The sequence below is a fragment of the Stegodyphus dumicola genome, chromosome 6, assembly GCF_044657685.1.
Source record: "Stegodyphus dumicola isolate Sdum_Otavi_A_Nest chromosome 6, ASM4465768v1".
Taxonomy (NCBI): domain Eukaryota; kingdom Metazoa; phylum Arthropoda; class Arachnida; order Araneae; family Eresidae; genus Stegodyphus; species Stegodyphus dumicola.
In genome coordinates, this window is record NC_140773.1 from 152465548 (window position 1) to 152488265 (window position 22718).

A 22718-nucleotide genomic window follows, 5' to 3' on the forward strand; every position below is an offset into this window, starting at 1 on the left:
CAGAGTTGCACTGGCCGCCTACTTTTACTGAGCCAGGCTATCTGATCAAGCATAAAGGACAAGAAAAATTAGCAAAGTTAAAATAGGGAGCGAGGGGCAAATGCACCTTCACGCTCAAAATCTGAACTTCAAATAATGGAAAGCAACCACTGAACAGATATTTATACCCTCTGGTAGTACCAAACGCGAGGAGGTAACGCCATCTATCGGCAAAAATAACTGAATTAAGATAGTAGAATTTTAAAGGCATTAGGAAGGACTGGACTGGACTTCAAATCATTAACTAAACCTGCTAAATCTTTGTGAATGTGAAAAGCCTCAAGAAAATCCAATTCACCTATGGAAGAAGCCTTTTGGATAATTTTTGCAGACCCAAAGTCAAAATTATGGTTAAATGTCCAACTATGATACGCTATTGAAGACTTGTTAATTTCGCCTTTTCTGACATAAGATTCATGTTCCTTGATACGAAACTTCAACACTCTTTTTGTTTGGCCAATACATCTTAAACCATATTAACACGATATACTATAAATTCCCCAAGAATTCAAGACAGAAACGCAATCTTTTAGAATCGAAGGGTGAATTTTATTAATAGGGGAGAAACCGACTTGAAAATTGAATTTCTGGAGAATCCGTGCAATTTTATAGCTAACAGAAGGATAAAATGGAAGCACAACAAGGTCATTAATATTATTTCTAACAGTGGAATGTCTTCTTTGATGGGAATCTGAAAATTTTTTAACGGCTTTATCAATAATCACGGGAGAAAATCCACGGTCAATCACATCTGCTCTCAAATAATTAAGTTCATTGGTAAACAAAAATTCAGAGGAACAAACTTTAAGTGCTCGGAATACATAATAGTAAAAAGAAGACATTTTTTGCTTAACAGGGTGGCATGACTTGGCATGGGGTGGTAAACAAACTGGAAAGGGTTTATGGTACACAGTGGTGCTAAAATCAGTTTCATTGCGGATTATAAGAATATTAAGGAAGGGGAGGGAATTGTTGGATTCAATTTCAAGAGTGAATTGGATGGCTGGATCAATTGAATTCATAATAGATAGAATCTCGGATAAATCCTCTTTATAACCGTCAAAAAGTGCGAAAGTGTCGTCAACGTTGCATTTAAGTAGAAACTGTAGATGATTCAAGAATTTCGTACGCTTAAGGCGTAACTTACAAAATCGGTTCCTGTCGGTGGACATATTGTGAAAAGGGTACAAGCAAGAAACAAGTGAACAAAAGAAATATAATTCCGAAAGTCCAAACAAGTAATTACGTACAACATGAAAAAACACCAATAAATAATGAAGACAATTTTCATCAACATATGACAAAAACATTCCAAAAGGAGAGAAACATCCAATACTGAAAACCAATAGGGAGCAAGGGGCAAATGCACCTTCACGCTCAAAATCTGAACTTCAAATAATGGAAAGCAACCACTGAACGTTCCCTATTTTAACTTCACTAATTTTTCTTGTCCTTTATGCTTGATCAGATAGCCTGGCTCAGTAAAAGTAGGCGGCCAGTGCAACTCTGATTAAAAATCCAGTTATAACCATGTGCAGTGCTGATAAGGACCACGTGTTTCTGAGACTCTTTCTCCTTTATTTTCTTCTTTCTTGGTATTTCTTTCTCCTGATGAGGAGGGACCTTTAGCTGCCCTCGAAATCGATTGAGTGTTTCATTATACTTACGCTAAATACAAGGTTGTTTTTACAATTTTGACATTATAACCCATTCAAAAGATAACCATATTTATCAGCGAATCCCAAAAATATACCTCCAAAATGGCAATTCACACTCAACATTTCAGTCATACAAACAGACAGAAATTTCACATGATTAAAATTAAGGAACTTCTCCCGATTTTGGCTGAAATTAAGGACTTTTAAGGACCAAAAATCAATTCCAAAAAACTTAAGGACTTTTAAGGACTGTACGAACCCTGTACAAACACTGGTCATTTTTAGAAGTGATCACCATGGCAAGAAAAAATAAGAAGCATAAAAACAAAGAAGGTAGAAGTAAGAAAGAGAAACTGAACACTCATTTTTTTGTAAAAATAATTGAATAACTTACTAACCTTAATGACACTAATTTCTTCTAGTAGTCTTTGTGCTTTCCTTTTTGCTTTCAATACATTTTTCTCATCTCCTCTTTTTCATAACAGAAAACAAAAATTATGATTTTCAAAATTATTAAAATAATAAGGGTATATTCTGATTATCCACACACACACACTGAAAAGTTGTGAACTTGTTGGCAACTGTGAACAGCATCCACAAACTCACTGATGACTAATTTTTTTGTCGTGCTTATGTGCAAAAGGTAAGAGCCATTTTTAAAATGTTAGTGTACTAAGAATTCTATACAATGACAATCAATCAATCAAATTTAAAAAGGGAGATATTTTGGTAGTAACATTCTTACATTTTTCGAGAAATCTTTGTTTGGGGTGGAACTGTTATTCTCTCCGTGTACAATATGTTTATGGTTTCAAAAAACAGAGATCACCATTTTGGCAGTGCATACTGGTGGAACTGGGTAGCAGTAGACCAGGTAACATATTGTTTTTCCCTATGAATACTTTTTTGTAACTTTTTAGTGGAGATGCGGATAATCAGAAAATATCAAAATAAGACAAATTTATGAACAAATGTTTCTACACAATTATGTACACTTTAAACATAAAAAGCTGAAATAAATTAAAGCACCTATATTAAAAAAAAAAAAAATTGAATAATATCACGTGTAAAGTGAAGTGAATTTCCTTAACAGTGCAATAAAATGCTTTCTCCTCTTCCTTTGGTAATACTTGCACTTAAAGAAATGCAGTTTAATAAAAAATTCAATTCTTTTAAGAAAATACGCAAAACCAAAATTTATTAAGAAATAACAAGCTATGCCTGGAAGCAGAGTTGTGACTAAATATTTTTTCACCTCAGGAAAGAGATGAATTTGTGCTCTGTATAAATATACTTAAGTGCAAATCAAATATACATGTATATTTTTGTGTTCAATAAATGTTTTCATAACTTTTATAATAATAATTTTAATAGGCAGAAAATTCATATAAAAATATGTTTAGTTTTAAAATGAAAAATAATAAAAAGTTTGTTTCTGATAATTGAGCCAAAATAACTATGAAAATTATTAATTGTAACAAAATTAATATGAAAAGATACTGCACTAATTTTTGCGACATTGTTTTATGATTAAATTACAAGTGGCGATCAAATGAAAAGGTACGAAACGACACGGTGGGTACAAATGTAGACTTTATTCAAAATATACACCATAGGCCTGAGTACAACGATCCTACTGATAAACAAGCTGCAGGATTCCTTGTTCTCAGAATTCCTGTGGCCATGACGAGACCCAGTCCTTTACAGCGTCCTTGAGTACGTCGTCCGAGTTGAAGCGCTTCCCTCTCAGGAGTTTCTTCAGTGGACCAAACACATGGAAATCGCAGAGCGACATGTCCGCACTGTAGGGCGGATGGTCCAACGTCTCCCACTTGAACTTGGCCAATTCCATGTGTGTGACTCTGGAGACGTGTGGACGCACGTTATCTTGGAGCAGAACCACACCCTCCGTGAGCAGCCCCGGTCTTTTGTTCTTGATGGACCTGCGTAGGCGTCAGAGTGTCTCACAGTACACATCGAAGTTAATGGTTTTTCTATGCTCGAGGAATTCCACAAGTAGTGGACATTGAACGTCAAAAAAGATGGTGATCAACACCTTGCCTGCTGACGGCACGGCTTTGAACTTTTTAGGGGGAGGTGACGATGCATGCTTCCACTGCATGCTGTCCCACTTTGTCTCTGGCTCCTAGTGATGGCATCAGGTCTCATCACCTGCGACGATCCGCTCCGTCTTCTTGATACCGAAACAGATGTTGCAGTGCTAGCCCCATATGCAGTTCCTTTTGCTGGTCCGTGAGCTGCTTCGAAACCCCAGTGGCACACATCTTCCAATATCGCAACCTGTCATGAACAATTGTCCACACAGTTCCATAGCTGACATCCACCTTCACCGCCACATTCGCAGTGTGACACGCCAATCACTTCTCACTAGGTCGTCCACCTTGTCGATGAGATCACTCGTTATGACAGTGTTTGCCTGGCCTGGTCTCGTGTCATCACCCACCCTCTCACGGCCTGCACGAAAATGGGCACTCCATTTTCTGACAGACTTGTCAGAGACGCATTTCTCCCCGTAAACTGTCACTATGCGATGCTGAATAGCTGCTGGTTTCTCACCTCCCACTGTCAGAAATCGGATAACACCTTGCTGCTCCTCAGTCGTCGAATTCTGCAATGAGAATGCCATCATGTCCTCATACTGATGCCGCATCATTTGGACACCACTTTTGATAAGAGCCTCTGCTCTCTCCTGCGCATACAGGCACCCGCGTATGCTCCGATCCTAGTCAGAGACTCTAATCGCATCCCGAGATGTATCGCTACGTTCTCCCATGGCGGAACATGCAAATATTTAACTGTTACGTTTTTACGTCGTTTTGTACCTTTTCATTTGATATCCCCTTGTATTTGATTAGTCAATTCATATTTTACATTGGATGATTCAAAATTAGAGGAAAATACATCTAGAATGGGTTAGGACACACCTCGACAACTTGGAATCCCATAGCAATGCAGGATCAGAAATACAATCCTAATGAGATGGGGGGATATTAGAGGCTGTCACAGGAAAACTGTTAACAGCCATACATAAAGGTGTGAGGATAGTCATCACAAATTGACATTTAAGCTTTAAATAAGTCATGATCTTCATGATAATGAAGTTGCCAGTAGTTTTCAGGCTATATGTCTGGTTCTTACCATCTACGGTACAGGTTTAAGGGTGCTGTTGGGTCTGTGACACTTAGCCGACAGGTCATTTAGCCAACATGGTCAGTTAGCCGACAAGACATTTAGCCGAAAAGAACACTTAGCCAACAGGTCATTTAGCCAACACACACATACAGTTAGCCAATAAGACATTTAGATGACAAGAACACTCAGCCAACAGGACATTTAGTCAATACAGAGAGTTAGCAGTCAGGGCATTTTGATACACGATATTTAACTGTCAAGACATTCAGTTAACAGGGCATTAAGTTGGCACTGATGCTTAGTTGACATGTACCCAATAATTATTTAAAGTTACAATCAATTACAGTCAAAAGTCGTTAATCCGGACTCGTCGGGACTTCGGCGATTCCGGATTATCGATTTTTCCGGATTATAGATCATCAGTTTAAATCTGTAAAATGGCATGCACAAATTATAAAATTAAAAATATGAAACTGTAATTTATGAAATAAAGAACAATTATGATCTAAAGGGTATCAAAATTTACAAAAAAAAGCTTAATATTTATTTGTTTACTTTATTACACATTTCTTTCAATGTAAGTTGTTTAAGTTGCTTCGTTTTTTATGTGATAATACATTCTCTTTAATTCTATAAACAGACATAATTTCTTGTTCAGTTACAAAGTTCCACTGTTCAAGTCCTATAATTGCTGTGTCTACCGACTAATTCGTCAAACGAAATTTTTTCGTTTTCAATAACCTCTGTCACTTTCTTCACTATCGGAAGAAAATTATAATGACGAGGAATTTGATTTAAATCATATCAAAGACGGAGTACATTGAGATGAAATACTACATTTACGGGGTTCATAGCCACATTTTAGTTAAAAAAATAAGCACCTATAAGCACTTTTCAAGCACATTTTAAGAAAAAAAATAAGCACCTGTCTAATTACATTATACACATCTGCATAACTTCAAAAATTAGACTCGTAATTTAAAATATGAGAAATGCAGTATTTATTAAGAGAGAATAAGCATTACCTCAACCATGGAAAATAATTACTTTTTTTTTAAATTTTAAATAACAGTTCAATTTACAGAACTAGTTTACAATGAGAGGAAAAAAAACTATGCAGAGCTAAATTATATTACAAGATTTAATGATGAAATTTCAGTTCAAAATAGAGGAAATAAATAATAATAAGGCATATTTATTCTATTCGCTTGGTACTTAATAATAAATACAATTTATTTTTCCACTCATACTGATATTTAACTAATTTAAATCTAAATTCTAAACATTTTCTAAATTTTCATCGTATATCAGATTTCCCTTAACAGATACTGCAAGCAAAGTAATTTAAGTAAAAAAGAGGAGCATTTCTGAAATCAGAAGACAGAAATTTGCTTCATGCAGTCATCCTTTAACAGTAGAAGCTTAACTACCCGCATACTTGAAAATTGGCGAATATTCAGACAGTCGATCGCAACTTGAAAAAGGGGAGCGGAGGGGGAGGATAGACTGTAGCCGTTCTTAAATTTTTCCGTTAAATAAATGCTTTTGACATTTCAATATGTGCATCATATAAAAACAAACTAACGGAACAGAAAAATATTCTGCTTAGCAAGCACAGTAAAACTCTTTTAGGTGTTCATAAACAAATCTCGGACCGAACATCAAAATTAATTATCTCTGCAAAATATCGCAAACGTTATTGCGCAATACGTGCGCCGTAATTCTTCCCTACATGATATTACGCAATCGGATTCAACAGCTGCCAGTATTGGGAGAATAAAGAACTAAATAAAGGAAAATGAAAGAGACTTACCAATCTGGGGTGTTTTTCATTCTAATTTTTAACAGACTGCGTTAAATTTCCGGAATAGAATCATTCTTCGCTTGGTTTGGTAGACCGCAGAACTTTTAGTCCTATTCAATCCAGATTGAAAAGTGACAAAAAAAAAAAAAAGGGTCCGTTGCTTGTTTTGCGGTGAACTGTAACAGTTTCAATATTCGAGATTTTGCGGACAAAGGGGAGAACCTTCCAACCTTCGTACTGTATAATGTATTGGCCAAAAAAATGAAATTATTTTGACTATTTGATTACTTTCCCTTTATTTAAGCCATTCCGAATATTATTAATTAGAAAGCTAATCTGTGTTAAAACACAACCATTTTTGGAAGTTTACTATACTTCAGCAGTTACTGCAAATATGTTATTATAAACATTCATACATATACTCATAATATATGCATAATGATCATAATAGAAACGAATATGAACTGACCAAGCGGAACGAGAAAGCAAATTATTAAGATCTTGATAGAAATTCAAACGTGTGTAGTATTTGGGTGGGAGGAAAAGAATGCCGAATGTACTGGAATTTTCTACTGTTTTCGCAATTCTTTGAACAACAGAACGATGAGCACCTGTCTGTACTCTCCGCGCACACCAAAGGTTATGTTAATGCAGAGAAAGGGGGAAAAGCTATTTCCGGGAGTATTATTCCCCATCTGACATTCCATATTAGGAAGAAAAGTTGTTTACTTAGTTTCGGCTTTGGTACAGAGAAAAATTGCGCGTTCATTTAAAAAAAGGTATAAAAGCAAAAAATAAGCACTAAAAACAAAAAATAAGGGCTTTAAAGAAAAAGTAAGCACCTATAAGGGCCTTTATATTTTATTTTCAAATATAAGGACTTATAAGCACTTATAAGGACCGCTACGAACCCTGATTTAGTAAGGAATTATAAGCCAAATAAAATAAAAACATCTGCCCTGAAGATAAGAATAGTGCTGACTGACCAACCTCCAATTCATTGTGCGCCGCAGCGTTAAAGATAAACAAAGTTTACATAAACAAACATTAAAGTTTAGATAAACAAAGGATATGCCTTTATCCATTTTTTGCAGCAATTCCACATTTTGTTTAATGAACTTTGAAACATACTTTCGCTTTGTAGATCCTTTACACATTAATAAATATATATCAGAAATTCTATTTGACATAATCAAAAGTTCAGGCTTACTTTTATAAAATTGCTCTAACAGTCTGCAAAAAATAATAAGCCAGATCCAATTCGAAGATTAAGGAACAACGCAATCTGTAACATGAACTGAAATAGATAATTAGATAATTTTAGCTTAGCTTATACCATCTGTTATACATTAAACGTGCACTTATAAACGTATTTTGCGCACGCGCACAAGCATATTCGCAGCCGTAAAGGTCTTACGCGCATGCAAAGCACGCGTAGAAAGTTTGTAGCTTTGATTGGCAGTGAAGGGTTAGTTTAGCAAATATATTTTATTTTGTTATTAAAAACAATTCATGAAGAGAATTCTTAATATAAGCAAAGCTTTAAATTATTTGTGGCTTCTAAAATCAGCAGTCCATACCACTATCCTTCAAATAAAAATAAACAACTCAGATAATGTCATGGTAACTAACCTGATTTTGGTCACCTCTGCATCACTCCCGTCTTTCGGAATCCAGCTTTTACCGATATGCCATATAATCATGTGACGGTTACAGCTGTATTTCAACAGAACCTGATAACGCTGTTCTAGTGAGATATATCAGTTATAATCGGTATTGGGCCTGTCTTTGTGGACATTTTTGCTTAAACTCTTCGCCATATTGAAACAGCTGAACAATACTTCGTTTTTCAAATTTGGAACATTCTTCTCATTTCCTAGCAACGCATTTATAAAGGTCTAGCCTAAAAAAGCAATTTTCATTGGAAGAGAGTGGTTTATATATTAAGTAAAATGGTCACTCTCTTTCTGTTAGGCACATCATCGGCCAAGAGGTAAAGTCAACGAGCACTGATAGTTTGGTCCGAATTTCGAATCAAGCAAACAGACTGGCTGCATGGGTGTTTTCTTGGTTTCCCCATGTGTAACGTGTATACAAGCCAGTTCCCCTTAGAAAGTTCTCCACAAAGGTGTCCTTCCCTTAGGCAGATAGCCCTCTGGCTTTGCCATAATTACATAAACCAAACAAAACCCAACCTACTTCTGTTAAGTGGTCGCAGGCCACAAGGCACAAATTCCTGGGCCGGAGCAATATCTCAGATTAATAAATATACAATGACTAATGTGTAAATAGCATTCTGAGGGTGTAAATAGCATTTTAGAAAAAAAATAATTCCAGTGTCGTGAGCAGTAGGGTGAATTACGCTACTTCCTCACAGGGAAAGGAAATTTCATTAGCGAGAGAAGCGAAATGACTTTATACGGGAATGAATGTAGCATGATCTGTTAAGCAAAGTAGGAATGAAATGTGAAAATATTAGAAAGCTGAAAGCCTTGGGAAGAGCGAGACTCGTTGGCTAACTCTCCTTGTCGGCTAAAAGTGTCCTTGTCGGCTAAATGTCCTGTCGGCTAACTGTCCCTGTCAGGTAAATGACCTGTCGGCTAAGTGTCCATGTCGGCTAACTGGTGTCAGTTAAGCGACCTGTCGGCTATGTGTCTATGACCAGGTGCTGTTTGCCAGAGCTGTAGTTGGAATATAGTTCTGATTTCAAACGGACAGCATGGAACAATTTATGAATACAAAAATGGCAGACATGCATGGTGAATATGGATATGCCAGACGTGGATGGTGAAGTTCACTGCAACAGAAGGGCTGCTGCAGAGTTGTATGCCAAACAGTACCTGAAAATACGTCCACTGAATTACCAAATGTTTTAAAATTTTCACTGCAACCTGTGTGAATACTCTACCAGAAAAAGCATGATACACGGCGACCATGAATGATGTGTACACTAGGGTGGAGTGAAAAAAAACATTTGTTTGAAATTCAAATTGCTAAAATTCAAAAGTCATTTTATGGTTCCAAATGAGCTAGAACAAATTGTGTTCAAATTTCAGCTCAAAATATTGACATCTTGAGGTTCGACACCTCAAGTAAATATCTGTACTGACTTTTTAATGGTTTTATGCTTTTCTATGAATTGCTTTGTCAAAAATGCCATTATTAGCACGAGAAATTGCTTCCCACACCAAAATATCAAATTTAATGCCAAAATATTCTATTAGATGTCTAACGAGTTCTAATATGACTAATGCTTCTAGCTTGAGGTAAGCAATCACATGGCTTCCATGATCTTTGAAAGAGCTCTTATTGTTAATTAGTTGGTTGTTTGATGTATTTTGTCAATACTGCTTTATCAATCATTGTTTATGTAAGACTATGATTATGCCTAGTAGAACTGCAATTTTTATTATTGTTTTTTTTTAAAGACAGTTTTACCTATGTATGCTGATGTAATGAAGCATTTTCTTTGGGTCAGAAATGAATTATTGGGGAAAGAGAACAAGAAAGACCTGTCAGTCAAAGACATTATCGAAATTGTTTCCTGTGACGTTTCAAGAATTTGAAAGAAATGCTCCATACTTCAATTAAGTTACCTCAGGCAAGTTCCTCTGGAACAAACATCAACATTGGAAAGAAAAATTGCCTAATTAGATGTTGAGATCCTTGTTGGTCATGAAGTGCATTAGTGTGGTTTTTTTTTTTTTTTTTTTTTTTCTTGTTGCACACTATTGAACTGCCTCGTTGTCATCATTTCCAGAAGATTGATGGAAATACATCTGGGACAGAACAGTTTTCTGGAACAATAGGAAAATCCCTGGAAACATACGAAACCCTTCCCATGAAAGATTATGTCCCTATTCCATTTGATCTATCTGAAATTGACAAAAAAACTGACCCAAAATATCTTCTTGATATTTCTAAGGCAGTATCCTCACGGAAGTGCCCTTAAGACCTAGTAAACTGGAGTCCTAGGAAGATGGCCCACTCAAGATGGCTCACTACAGCCAACAGAATTCTTCTCCTTTGTGTATCAACCGCCGATCCAACAGACAGCTTGAAACTACCAGCCGAATATATTATAAAAGTTGCCTGTGCCTTCCTAGTTTGAAATAAAGAAAATTCCAAAAGTAAGACACAGAGAATGTCATGGTCATGGAATGATCGAGAAAAGTTCATTCGTGTCAGAAAATTTTAAGGCAATCATTCACAAAATTATTCAGAGGAACTGTTATTTTGCTCACTTTGAAAACACCCTGTTTGTGATGCTGAAAGGTGAACAAGCATATATTCATGAACTTTGCCTGAGAAGGATCAAGTGGAAGAAGCTCCTGGTAAAAATACAGAAATCATTGCCCATGATATTGCAGCATCTCAATCCAGTGTATAGTGGACATTACACAGAATGCTTTTACATCCATATAATTTACAATGGCTCCAGTCATTACAACCTGAGGATTATCCTCGATACTTGGAATTCGTGTGCTGTTACATGGACAAATGTGACCAGAACCTGGAATTTTCATCCCACATTCTTTCCAGAGATGAAACCATTTTCTGTCATGATGGGGTCTCCAATCAATATTCATGTGTGGAGCCATGACCACCCACAAAGCAAATCCACATGCTGTTCAACAACGATTTTCTGTGAAAGTATGGGTAGGTATTATTGGTTAGAATATTTACAACACTCTACCTTAAGAACTAATTACTTACATTCAATGAAATGTCAATAGAATATCTTCTGCTGCCAATACACAGTTAATTTTTTTCTTTACACCCAAATTCGTGACTTATCATCTGTAACTTATAATCCATAAAACTGTATAATAAAATTAGGAGAAAATGAAACTAGGGTATGTTTTTTTAATAATCAACAATGATAAACAATAATCATAAATGTAATTATTTAAGTTCAAAGACAAATTAAATATGGTTGCAGCAGGACAACAAAGCCTCCAACCATGAGTCTCATTCAACAGCAAACTTTATTTGCAAAAAGAAGGAACAAACTGATATACTGCACTCTGCTTACAGTCGTCTTATGTAACTGCCTAAGATATTCATCAGAGAAAGTAATAATGCACAACAGTTAATTCATAGTTAAGTAACTGTATGCTTCATAACATGGCAAAAATTTATAAAAACAAAATGACACAGAAATAGTAAATGAAGAAAAGAATTCCCTAAATCCCTAATAAACAAGACAACATTAAATAAATTGATAGATAAATTTTGATAATCATGAAGGAACCAAGTTAGAAGCAGATATTTCAGCCATTAGTGGCAGGAAACTGTAGTATGATAGCCTTAAAAATCCACCACTCACTTCCGATTTTGTAACAGGCGAACCTCTTTAGCCATTTTGTTAATAGTATGCACTTTACCTTGCTTAACATACTTCCTCATCATCACCACCTGTAAATAAACATTTTTACTTTGAATAAAAAGCACAACTATTAGAGTACTTGAACTATTAAAACAAAATGCAGAAATATTCATTGTTTTACTTTAATATCAAACATGGTGCATTAAATTATCTTAATAAGCAGTAAGAGACATTTTAATAGTAGTAATCCTAGAAAAAATACATATAAATATATCAGCATTGAGAAGCAGAAAAATTAGGTATTGCCTAAGCACTTTATTCACATCCAATCAGATATTGAAAATTTTAATTGTCCATCCCTTTTTTGTGTGTGCCATGCTGGAAAAAAAAATAAGAAATAAAGAAAACCACTTAACTCTTACTATCTGTGGTCACCAGATCTATCCTCCCCAGATTTCTTATGGGGTTTCCTGAAGGGTCGTGTCTATCATGATAAACCACAGACAATGAACTAATTAAAGACCAACATTTCTAGGGAAATTGCAAACATCACTGTCTACACATTACGGAGTGTTGCAAACAACCTGGAGGGGCGAATTCGGTTATGCCTACGGCAGGAGAGTGTCATTTTAAGCACTTACTGTGGGGTTAGTGACTATAAACTTTTATAAACTTTCCTAGTCACAATTGGTATGCTACAAGCAATCAGAGTTTTTAACAAAATTTTATTGGTGCAAGCCATCCCTCTTTGTATAGAATTTCATAGTTTTCGTTATTTCTTTTATTTTCGGCATTCCACATAAAAAAAACTGGCCAGATCACTCCATTTTCCTCCTTCCTGAATCTTTTGCCGTAAACCACATTAAAATCGGATACATTTTAACAAAACTACAGCTCAATGAAATAGGTGAGTTCTAAACGACCCACCATGTATTACCTATATTTCAGCTTTAAAAAAAAAAAAAAAAAAAAAAAACTCTTCTAAATCCATTTTTAAAAAATATAATACTTCATTCTGTCCATACATATAGATGTCATGCAGAAAAATCATTCAAATGGATTCGAGAGCAGTCAAAATGGTTATTTTTGATGAAATTTTTTGCGATTACAGTACTTCTACTTCATCCAAGGAAGTAAAAAGAGAGCTAAGATTTTGTCAGGAAAAAAAATCATGATTTTTTTTAATAACCTAATATCTACAATTTTCTCCTTAAAAATGAAGCTATCTGATCAGATAGTGAAATGTTAATATTACCACACATTCTTATTGAATGTAGGTTTCTTTTAAATAAATTATATTGTGATAGTTACCAGCAGTTTATTTATGAAAAATTTTCCTTTATTTTGCTCTCAGAGTAACTGTATTCTCTGGAAATAAAATTATTTGCATAAATTTTCCCTCTTAATTTTTTTATGATAAATTTAATTTAAAAAAGGCCAAGAAAATACCGGGTTAAATACATATATACATTGCTGTAAATATATGATTGTATTTTTATTTCTTATGTATTGTTTTAGTTATTTATTGTTTTTAGAATGGCATTCTTATAGTTTATTCTGTGTGTCATCTAATTTCTAACTACAAGGTTTGTACAGTACAAAGTTCGAAATACGGACTCGTCGGGACTTCGGCGATTCTAGATTTGGGATTTTTCTGGATATTAGACCATCACTTTAAATCTAGTAAGATAGCATGTAGAAATTAAAAGCATGAAATAATGATTTATAAAATAATGAAGTATTAATGATCTAAAGGGTATGGAAATTTACAAAAAATGTTAAATATTTATTTGTTTACCTTTAATATATAAATAATTAAAAATAAAATATTATATAATAATAATATTATGTTTAATATTTATTTTTTACCTTATTAAACACTTCTTTCAATATTAGTTGTTTAAGTTGCTTCGTTTTTTTGTGCTATTACTTTATCCAATTCTGTAGACAGACATAATCTCTTGTTCAAAGTTCCATTCTTTAAGTATTGTGATTGCTCTGTCAAAAATTTCGACTAACTTGACAACCGAAATTTTTTCGTTTTCAGTAACTTCTCTGTCATTTTCTTCACTATCGGTTGCGGTATTTTTTGGATTTAGAACCATACTACAGATTTCACTATTCATTAACTGATTCATTATTGAGAAGCATTGTCATCACAATGAAAAACTTATTTTATATCATCTTCATTTATTACTGCTTCTCCACATTTCTTTACAAAATCCGTTAATTAGAAAATTTCACCTCTGTTTTGCAATATCTGAAAACCTTCAAAATTAGCAGCTATCATCATTAAGTTTACCTATCCTTTACTATACATAGTTGGCTATGCATCATGAGCTCGGCAACTAACAAAAAGTTGTTCCGTTAAATTTTATCTTGCTTCTATTGCGCACCATGACAATAAGGCCTGAATTGTATTAGTTTAGTTATTTATTATATATTCATGTCTATTTCTTGCACATGTTTAAGGCTTATCAGAGTTCTGAATAAATATATTCCCACATATACTTAAGCCTTATTGAGGGCAGGCACTAGATATCTTACCCCTGATGCAGTCTCTGCGGGCCTTAATTCTGTGACTCGGAGCTGCCATACGAGCCCTGGCACTGGTTCTGGGTTTATGTGAATAAACAAATCAGTTATTCTTAATTCAAATAACCCAAAATGTAACCTTTGGGTCTATGAGTATCATCAACAAAATCTATTTTTATCATATGGAAAGAAATTTTTGGTAAATTTTTCCTCGTCAACCATTTTTAGCACGTTTAACTTAAATCTGCAATCATTGGCAAGCGTAATGTCAACATAAAAGGTTACCATACTTCTTTGTTATTCAATTACTAACATAAAAAAAATTGTTTAGGCATCGCTACGTGAGTCATTACTCAAGTTGCCATGTTTTGATAAACATGCGGCGATGAAAGGAAAGTATAAATAATGATTCGCCAGGTTGGTGTCAGATCAACCATGTATCTATGCAGAATGTTTCGTTTTGAGATGTGTGCCCAGCAGATACGCAGCAACGGAGCCAAATGACTGATAATACAAATTTATGCTAAAATGATTGTTTCTTCAATAACAAAGTATTTTATTTAGTGTCAAACTGAAGTTACGAATCGGGATTCTCCAGATGTTTTATTATGCGCAAAGGGGGGGGGGATCAAAAGTGCGTGTGTAAAGCCTATGGGAAAAAAAGTTGGTGATGGTTCTGAGGTCCGGATTTTAGATCATTCCGGATAATGGACGTCCGGATTTCAAACTTTGTACTCTATTTGTTTATTTTGAATAAAATTGTAGAGCTTTTATTTCTCAGTGCAAAAGCTATGGAATTGTAAAAATAATCATAACTTAAGATATAGGACAGTGGTGGTGAACCTTTTAGGGATTCACCCTAAAATTCCCAAAATTCAACAATAAATAAAACAATTCAAAATACTATAACAATACATTAAAAAAATTACAATCATATATTTACAACAAGGTATCTATGTATTTAATCTCATGTTTTCTTGCCCTTTTTTTTTTAATTTATCATAAATTAAGAGGGAAAATTTATGCAAATAATTTTATTTCCAGAGGATACAATTACTCTAAGAGCAAAACAAATAAAAAATATTTATAAATAAGCTGCTGGTAACTATCACAATATAATTTATTTAAAAGAAACCTACATTCAATAAGAATGCATGGCAATACAGTAAAAGTCCAGAAATCCACAAAGCTTGGGACCAAAGGTTGTGCGGATTTTAGGATTTTGCAGATTTTAAAACAGAAAAGATAAATCATAATATTCAGACTAAAAGTGAAAATAAATAAGGCATATTAGATACATTTAATTAAATTATTATACATTATTACAATAATTCATTATATGCATTAAATTCTTATTACATATATAAATTAATTATATTATATTAGTATTCATTTGCATTAGTGCTTACAGGGATATTTAAAAGCATTAGGGGTGTATTCAACAGACATAAAAATGAGGGATATTAATAAAGCATATATTTCATTTTTTTCTACATGTTTCAAACATTTTTCTGATGGAGGTTTGTTTTAAAATTTTAGGATGCTCCAGAGTAAGTTTTTTTTTTTTTTTTTTTTTTTTTTTTTTATTATTTGTAAATTATATAGAGTCATAATCTCTTGCTCTGTGACACTGCTTTGCTGTTCAAAAAATTTTTGGTATTTTTCGGTATTTCTAACTACAAGGTTTGTACAGTACAAAGTTCGAAATACGGACTTGTCGGGACTTCGGCGATTCTAGATTTGGGATTTTTCCGGATATTAGACCATCACTTTAAATCTAGTAAGATAGCATGTAGAAATTAAAAGCATGAAATAATGATTTATAAAATAATGAAGTATTAATGATCTAAAGGGTATGGAAATTTACAAAAAATGTTAAATATTTATTTGTTTAACTTAAATCAATAATAATAATAATCGATTTTTCCGGATTATAGATCATCAGTTTAAATCTGGTAAGATGGCATGCAGAAATTATACAATTAAAAATATGAAACCAGAATTTATGAAATAAAGAACAATTATTACCTAAAGGGTATCAAAATTCACAAAAAAAAAAAAAAAAAAAAAAAAAGCTTAATATTTATTTGTTTACTTTATTAAACATTTCTTTCAATGCAAGTTGTTCAAATTGCTTCGTTTTATGTGATAATACTTTCTCTTTAATTCTATAAACAGACATAATCTCTTCTTCAGTTACAAAGTTCCGCTGTTAAAGTCCTATAATTGCTGTGTCGAGAATACTGACTAATTTGTCAATTGAAATTTTTTCGTTTTCAATAACCTCTGTCACTTTCTCCTTTATTGGAAGCGAATTATAATGACAAGGAATTTGATTTAAATCATATCAAAGAGAATATCGAGATGAAATACTACATTTAGTAAGAAATTATAAGCCAAATAAAATAAAAACATCAGCCCTGAAGACAAGGATAGTGCTGACAGATTAACTTCCAATTCATTGTGCCCCGCTGCGGTGTTCCCTCTTCCCGGCCCGCAGAGCAGCGTGAAATTGATAAACAGATTTCGGAATGGTTTGAGAAACGAAGGATATGCCTTTATCCATTTTTTGCAGCAATTTCACTTTTTGTTTAATGGACTTTCGCTTTGTAGCTTGTTTAATGGACTTTCGCTTTGTAGATACTTTACATATTAGTAAATAGATATCAGAAATTCTATTTGACATAATCGAAAGTTCAAACTTACTTTTATAAAATTGCTCTAACAGTCTGCAAAAAATAATAAGCCGGATCCAATTCAAAGATTAAGGAACAACGCAATCTGCAACATTAACTGAATTAGATAATTTTAGCTTAGCTTATACCGTCCGTTATACATTAAACGTGCATGCGTAAACATATTATGCGCATGCGCACACGCATATTCCATACCCTCATTAAAAGACATTTCCTCACTTCTATCAAATTCACTATCTGTGTCGGTGTCAGAATTGTTGGCTAATATTTAGAATACGGTAACAGGTAGTTTAGCGACATTTTGGTAAGGCGATAAAGGTTACTAGCTAGGACTTTAGCAATAATCCGAGAAGTACACAGTTCGAATCACAGATTATTTTGTCTCAGAGAAATGAGAGATCATGAGACATGTAATGTGACATTTTTCAGAAAATTCCGATCGTGAGTTTAGATAATAAACACTTAGAAACAATTTCGCTGCTAAAGTGCAGAATCGCCCACTTATTTGTTTGGCGCTTTTTACAAGAGTAAAAAGAATTGGATTTTTGTCAATTTTTTTTTACTTTTTAAGTGAAAATAGGTCAATGTGTACATAGATAAAGTCAAGAGTGTGCGCAATACCATTTTTGTGCAATTCTGGGATGTTTTTTTAAGTGAAAATAGGTCGACGTGTACATGAATACCGTGTATGTGCAATTCTTAAAAATGCGGCAAGCAGTTTGCGATTCTGCACTTTCTCCCAATTTCGCACCTAATCTTCGTCATGATTAAGCATTTTTGTTCCATAAAAGTTGTTATAAGCATAATTCGGCCAGCAGATGTTGGGTAAAATGTTGAGTAAAAAAAAAAAAAAAAAAATGCCTTTACTTCGTGAAAACAAAATGGCGTCCAAAACAATACTAGCAGGTTGCTGTAGCAGGGGTGGTCACCAAATTTTCACCAAAAAAAATCGCCAAGTTACCATAATGTAAAGATTCACCGAATTGTCTTCTTGCTGTGGCAAGTTCAAAACAGAGCCAATGATTTCATCATCAGTCATCTGATATGCCTGCACTGGCTCGTCTAAACACATCATCCATTCAACAATATCTTATTCTTGCAAAGCCTCATCATTTATTTTTTCTTTCGAAAATAAAAGCAATTCTCTTGCCTTTAACCCTTGCTGCACTGACCCTAAAACCAGAAAAATCACTGCCATCACTCTCAGTTTCAATAAACAGAGAAGATCGCTATACATTATGCCAGGCATTTACCAATGTTATTTGGGAAACAGAACTCCATGATTTAGCTAAGAAATAAATGCAGCCTTTGATGGTTAATTTTTTGGTACTATTCCGTTTTGAGAATCGTAAAAACATTGGAGAGAAAATGTATACGCAAAAGCACCAAATCTAGCAAACATGCCCATTTAACAGCATGCCAAATCTAGTGTGTACGCTGATTCAAATTGCGTAAGTTTATATAGTTCTATATTTCTTAAGACGCCATTGAAATACTAGTTTAATTTTTAAATCCTTTTTTGTTATCCTACGGATTTAACAATTTGGAAATTGGCCATGACGAAAAGACTGCAATGGAATTTTGGGTAAAGTGCAGAATCACCCACTGCTTGACGCTTTTTTTAAGAATTGCAGATACTCGTTATGTATGTATACGATGACCTATTTCACTTCAAAAAAAAATAGAGAATTGCACAAAAATATCCCTGTGCACACCCTTGACTTTATCTATGTACACATCGACCTATTTTCACTTTAAAAGTAAAAGAAAATTGACAAAAATCCAATTGTTTTTACCCTTGTAAAAAGCGGCAAGCAAATAAGCGGGTGATTCTGCACTTTACTGAGAATTTTTTCAAAGAAAAGGCATCATTCATTATAGAAAACTATGTTTGAACAACCAACGAGCTGAAATTATGCTTTAGCAATAACTCGGTTGCAAAATAGCAATGCAGGCATCTATTTAGTTATGTTTGGCAATTTTTATATAAATTATACAGTCAAAAGTCATTAATCCGGACTTGTCGGGACTTCGGCGATTACGGATAATCGATTTTTCCGGATTATAGATCATCAGTTTAAATCTGGTAAGATGGCATGCAGAAATTATACAATTAAAAATATGAAACCATAATTTATGAAATAAAGAACAATTATTACCTAAAGGGTATCAAAATTCACAAAAAAAAAAAAAAAAAAAAAAAGCTTAATATTTATTTGTTTACTTTATTAAACATTTCTTTCAATGCAAGTTGTTTAAGTTGCTTCGTTTTATGTGATAATACTTTCTCTTTAATTCTATAAACAGACATAATCTCTTCTTCAGTTACAAAGTTCCGCTGTTCAAGTCCTATAATTGCTGTGTCGAGAATACCGATTAATTTGTCAATCGAAATTTTTTCGTTTTCAATAACCTCTGTCACTTTCTCCTTTATCGGAAGCGAATTATAATGACGAGGAATTTGATTTAAATCATATCAAAGAGTATATCGAGATGAAATACTCATTTAGTAAGGAATTATAAGCCAAATAAAATAAAAACATGTGCCCTGAAGACAAGGATAGTGCTGACAGATGAACTTCCAATTCATTGCGCCCCGCTGCGGTGTTTCCCCCCCGGCCCGCAGAGCAGCGTGAAATTGATAAACAGATTTCAGAATGGTTTGAGAAACGAAGGATATGCCTTTATCCATTTTTTGCAGCAATTTCACTTTTTGTTTAATGGACTTTCGCTTTGTAGCTTGTTTAATGGACTTTCGCTTTGTAGATACTTTACATATTAGTAAATAGATATCAGAAATTCTATTTGACATAATCGAAAGTTCAAACTTACTTTTATAAAATTGCTCTAACAGTCTGCAAAAAATAATAAGCCGGATCCAATTCAAAGATTAAGGAACAACGCAATCTGCAACATTAACTGAATTAGATAATTTTAGCTTAGCTTATACCGTCCGTTACACATTAAACGTGCATGCGTAAACGTATTATGCGCATGCGCACACGCATATTCGCAGCCGTAAAAGTCTTACGCACATGCATCACTAGTTTGTAGCTTTGAGGTCCGGATTATGGGTGTCCGAATTAACGACTTTTGACTGTAATAATGATCTGAAATAGTTATTTACTCTTATGCTTCCATTCAGTCATGTTTAGCCTTTTTTATATAAATTATAACAATAAAATAGTATTACATGAAATTAACTTCCCATCTAAATTAAAACATCAATTTTAAATAGTTATTTACTATTATACTTCCTTTCTTGCGTTAGGGTTGCTCCAATTATTTTTGGCAGCACTGGCATGAACAATAGTTTGACAATTTTTTACGGCCCTCAAAACCAAATAGTACCAATTTTTTTTATAATCACAACTTGGAATAGAATGGTCACTTGAAAAAATTTTGGTAAAAGTATATTTTAGGGTACCCCTTGGCGATTTTTTGCGGCAAATGCATAGTGAGTTATTTTGGCCCAAAAATCGCCGCTACACAAAGCCAAAATAACAAGACAAAGAATTGCACAAACTCGGTATCCATATACACATCGACCTGTTTTCACTTAAAAAAACATCAGAGAATTGCACAAACTAGGCTTTGCGCACATCCTTGACTTTGTCCATGTACACATCGAACTATATTCACTTAAAACGTCAAAGGAGCAGCCTACAAAAAATATATAATCTGAATAAACTACATTTTAAATCAACCAATGAAATAACATAAAAAAGGAAATTCATCTTAAACGATTAACACGAAGGAAATATCCACTTACCTTATTTACGAATTTACGTGTCTTCAGTAAAACAAAATTTCTTAACAGCATCCAAACTATCTGAACTAGAATCTGTATACTGGTGTCGCCACATAAATTCACAAAATAAGACAAAAATATCATCCATTCAAAAATATCTGATGTTCGACCATACGCATTTCGGCACAGCTTTAGTATTAGTTCTTTTTGGCGAGAAATTTGTTTGGCGACATTTTGGAGCGATAAATATAAAATTATGATAACCCTAAATACTGAGCTGAAAAATATGCCGCCATTTCTGTCCACGTAACTTTAACGAATTTGGTAGGTATCAGAGCTTTGATGGCAGGAGGGATAAATTGCATGTTTTTCTTAAAGTTACGTTTGTGTTAGGAAAGCACAACATTTAAAATATTTTTAAAAAAGCTAAAATTTGATAGTTAAAACTGATGCTTTTAATATTACATCATTTGAGTCTTGACTTTTTTTCATATGTCAACTCTGCATATTATTATAAACTCCACCCCCCAAGAAAAAAAAAAAAAAAAAAAAAAAACATTTTCAGTAGCATGAGGTAAATTCTTTGTGTTTCTTTTGCTAAGGAGATCAAAATTACCGTGGTCTAAAAATACTTTTTTGCCTCATATTAGAACTATAGGGATGTGTAATTGCATGAATTCATAGATTCAAATCAGGACCAAAATTAATGCTTTTATAACTTTTTTATAATTTGACTGACTATAAAAAATAAAATGTAGCTTAGATTATGGAATACATTGCTTATAATTTACAGTTCTCAAATTTTGTAAATCTTACAACCTAATAGCTGTATATGAATAACCTTCACTGAGTATTATTACTTTTATTAATAGTATGTTGACATAACAGTTGACTTTTTATTTTAAATTTTATGCCAATTTTCTACATTACTTAAACATTTTATCTAACAGAAAACTGAATTTTTTGTAATAAAAACTCTATAATAAAAGTAACAGTACAATTTATATATAAAAATTTTACTACATGGCAAGCACTTAGATACTGATTTCAATGTTTCTAAACGTTATTATTATAAAGTTTAGATATATTCATATTAAGTTAAGATATACTTTTATTCTCTTATAAAGTTTAGATGTACAGAACAGAAGGCATACTTTGTGCTTACAACTCAGTCAACCACTTGTGGCAAGATAACTTATGATAACAATTAAGTTCAAATGTAAAATTTAAATTCAAATAAATCAATTTAATGCAAAGTTGGTTAAAAACTTAAACGGCATGGAATTCAACTATCAGCAATTACAATGCAAGACTGAAGACTACAAAATCTTATCTAGCAACCTAGTAACGTGGCCTCGAAAGGCAAAACACGCTTTGTTTTACAAACTAAAAACTTCATTTAGATTCTGGTGGGAAAATGGATGGATGAAATTGATAGTAAAGATCTCAAGCATAAAATAACTCTGGTTACAAAATAAAGAATGTTACATTATACTTTGTGCCCTGATTAATTATTCACTACATGAAATAGTGTAATACATTTTTGTTTGCATCATATACAAATTATTTATTTTATTTAAATGCTGTCCAAAACTGAACAGGATTTTGCAAACATATTGACCATATTTTTCGACCTATAGATGCAACACTTCTTCACTTCAGAAGTAAGATTTAGAATTAAGAAATAAGAAAATAAGAGAGAATTATGAATAGAAAATAAATATATATGCTGGCTAGCAGAAGAAAGATGCCT

The 22718-nt window shown here is 33.4% G+C and overlaps 1 protein-coding gene across 10 annotated transcripts in view; it reads right to left on the reverse strand.

The window, feature by feature from the left end:
• The window catches only part of LOC118194465 (uncharacterized), a 95614-nt gene that overhangs the window by 67788 nt on the left and 5108 nt on the right, over nt 1–22718 (reverse strand). For 7 of the 10 annotated variants that reach the window (XR_015041739.1, XR_015041738.1, XR_015041740.1 and 4 more), the window contains exons 2-3: nt 11984–12072; nt 2096–2168 (exon numbers count right to left, since the gene is read on the reverse strand). Coding sequence is in view for 4 of the 10 variants with exons in the window: in XM_085819052.1 (XP_085675178.1) it covers nt 2096–2168; nt 11984–12072 (162 nt within the window). In the remaining 6 variants the exon portion in view is untranslated. Of the gene's footprint in view, nt 1–2095; nt 2169–7864; nt 7952–8286; nt 11379–11983; nt 12073–22718 lie in introns of those variants that run through there. The other 3 variants (XM_085819054.1, XM_085819053.1, XM_085819055.1) reach the window with 3 other exon arrangements.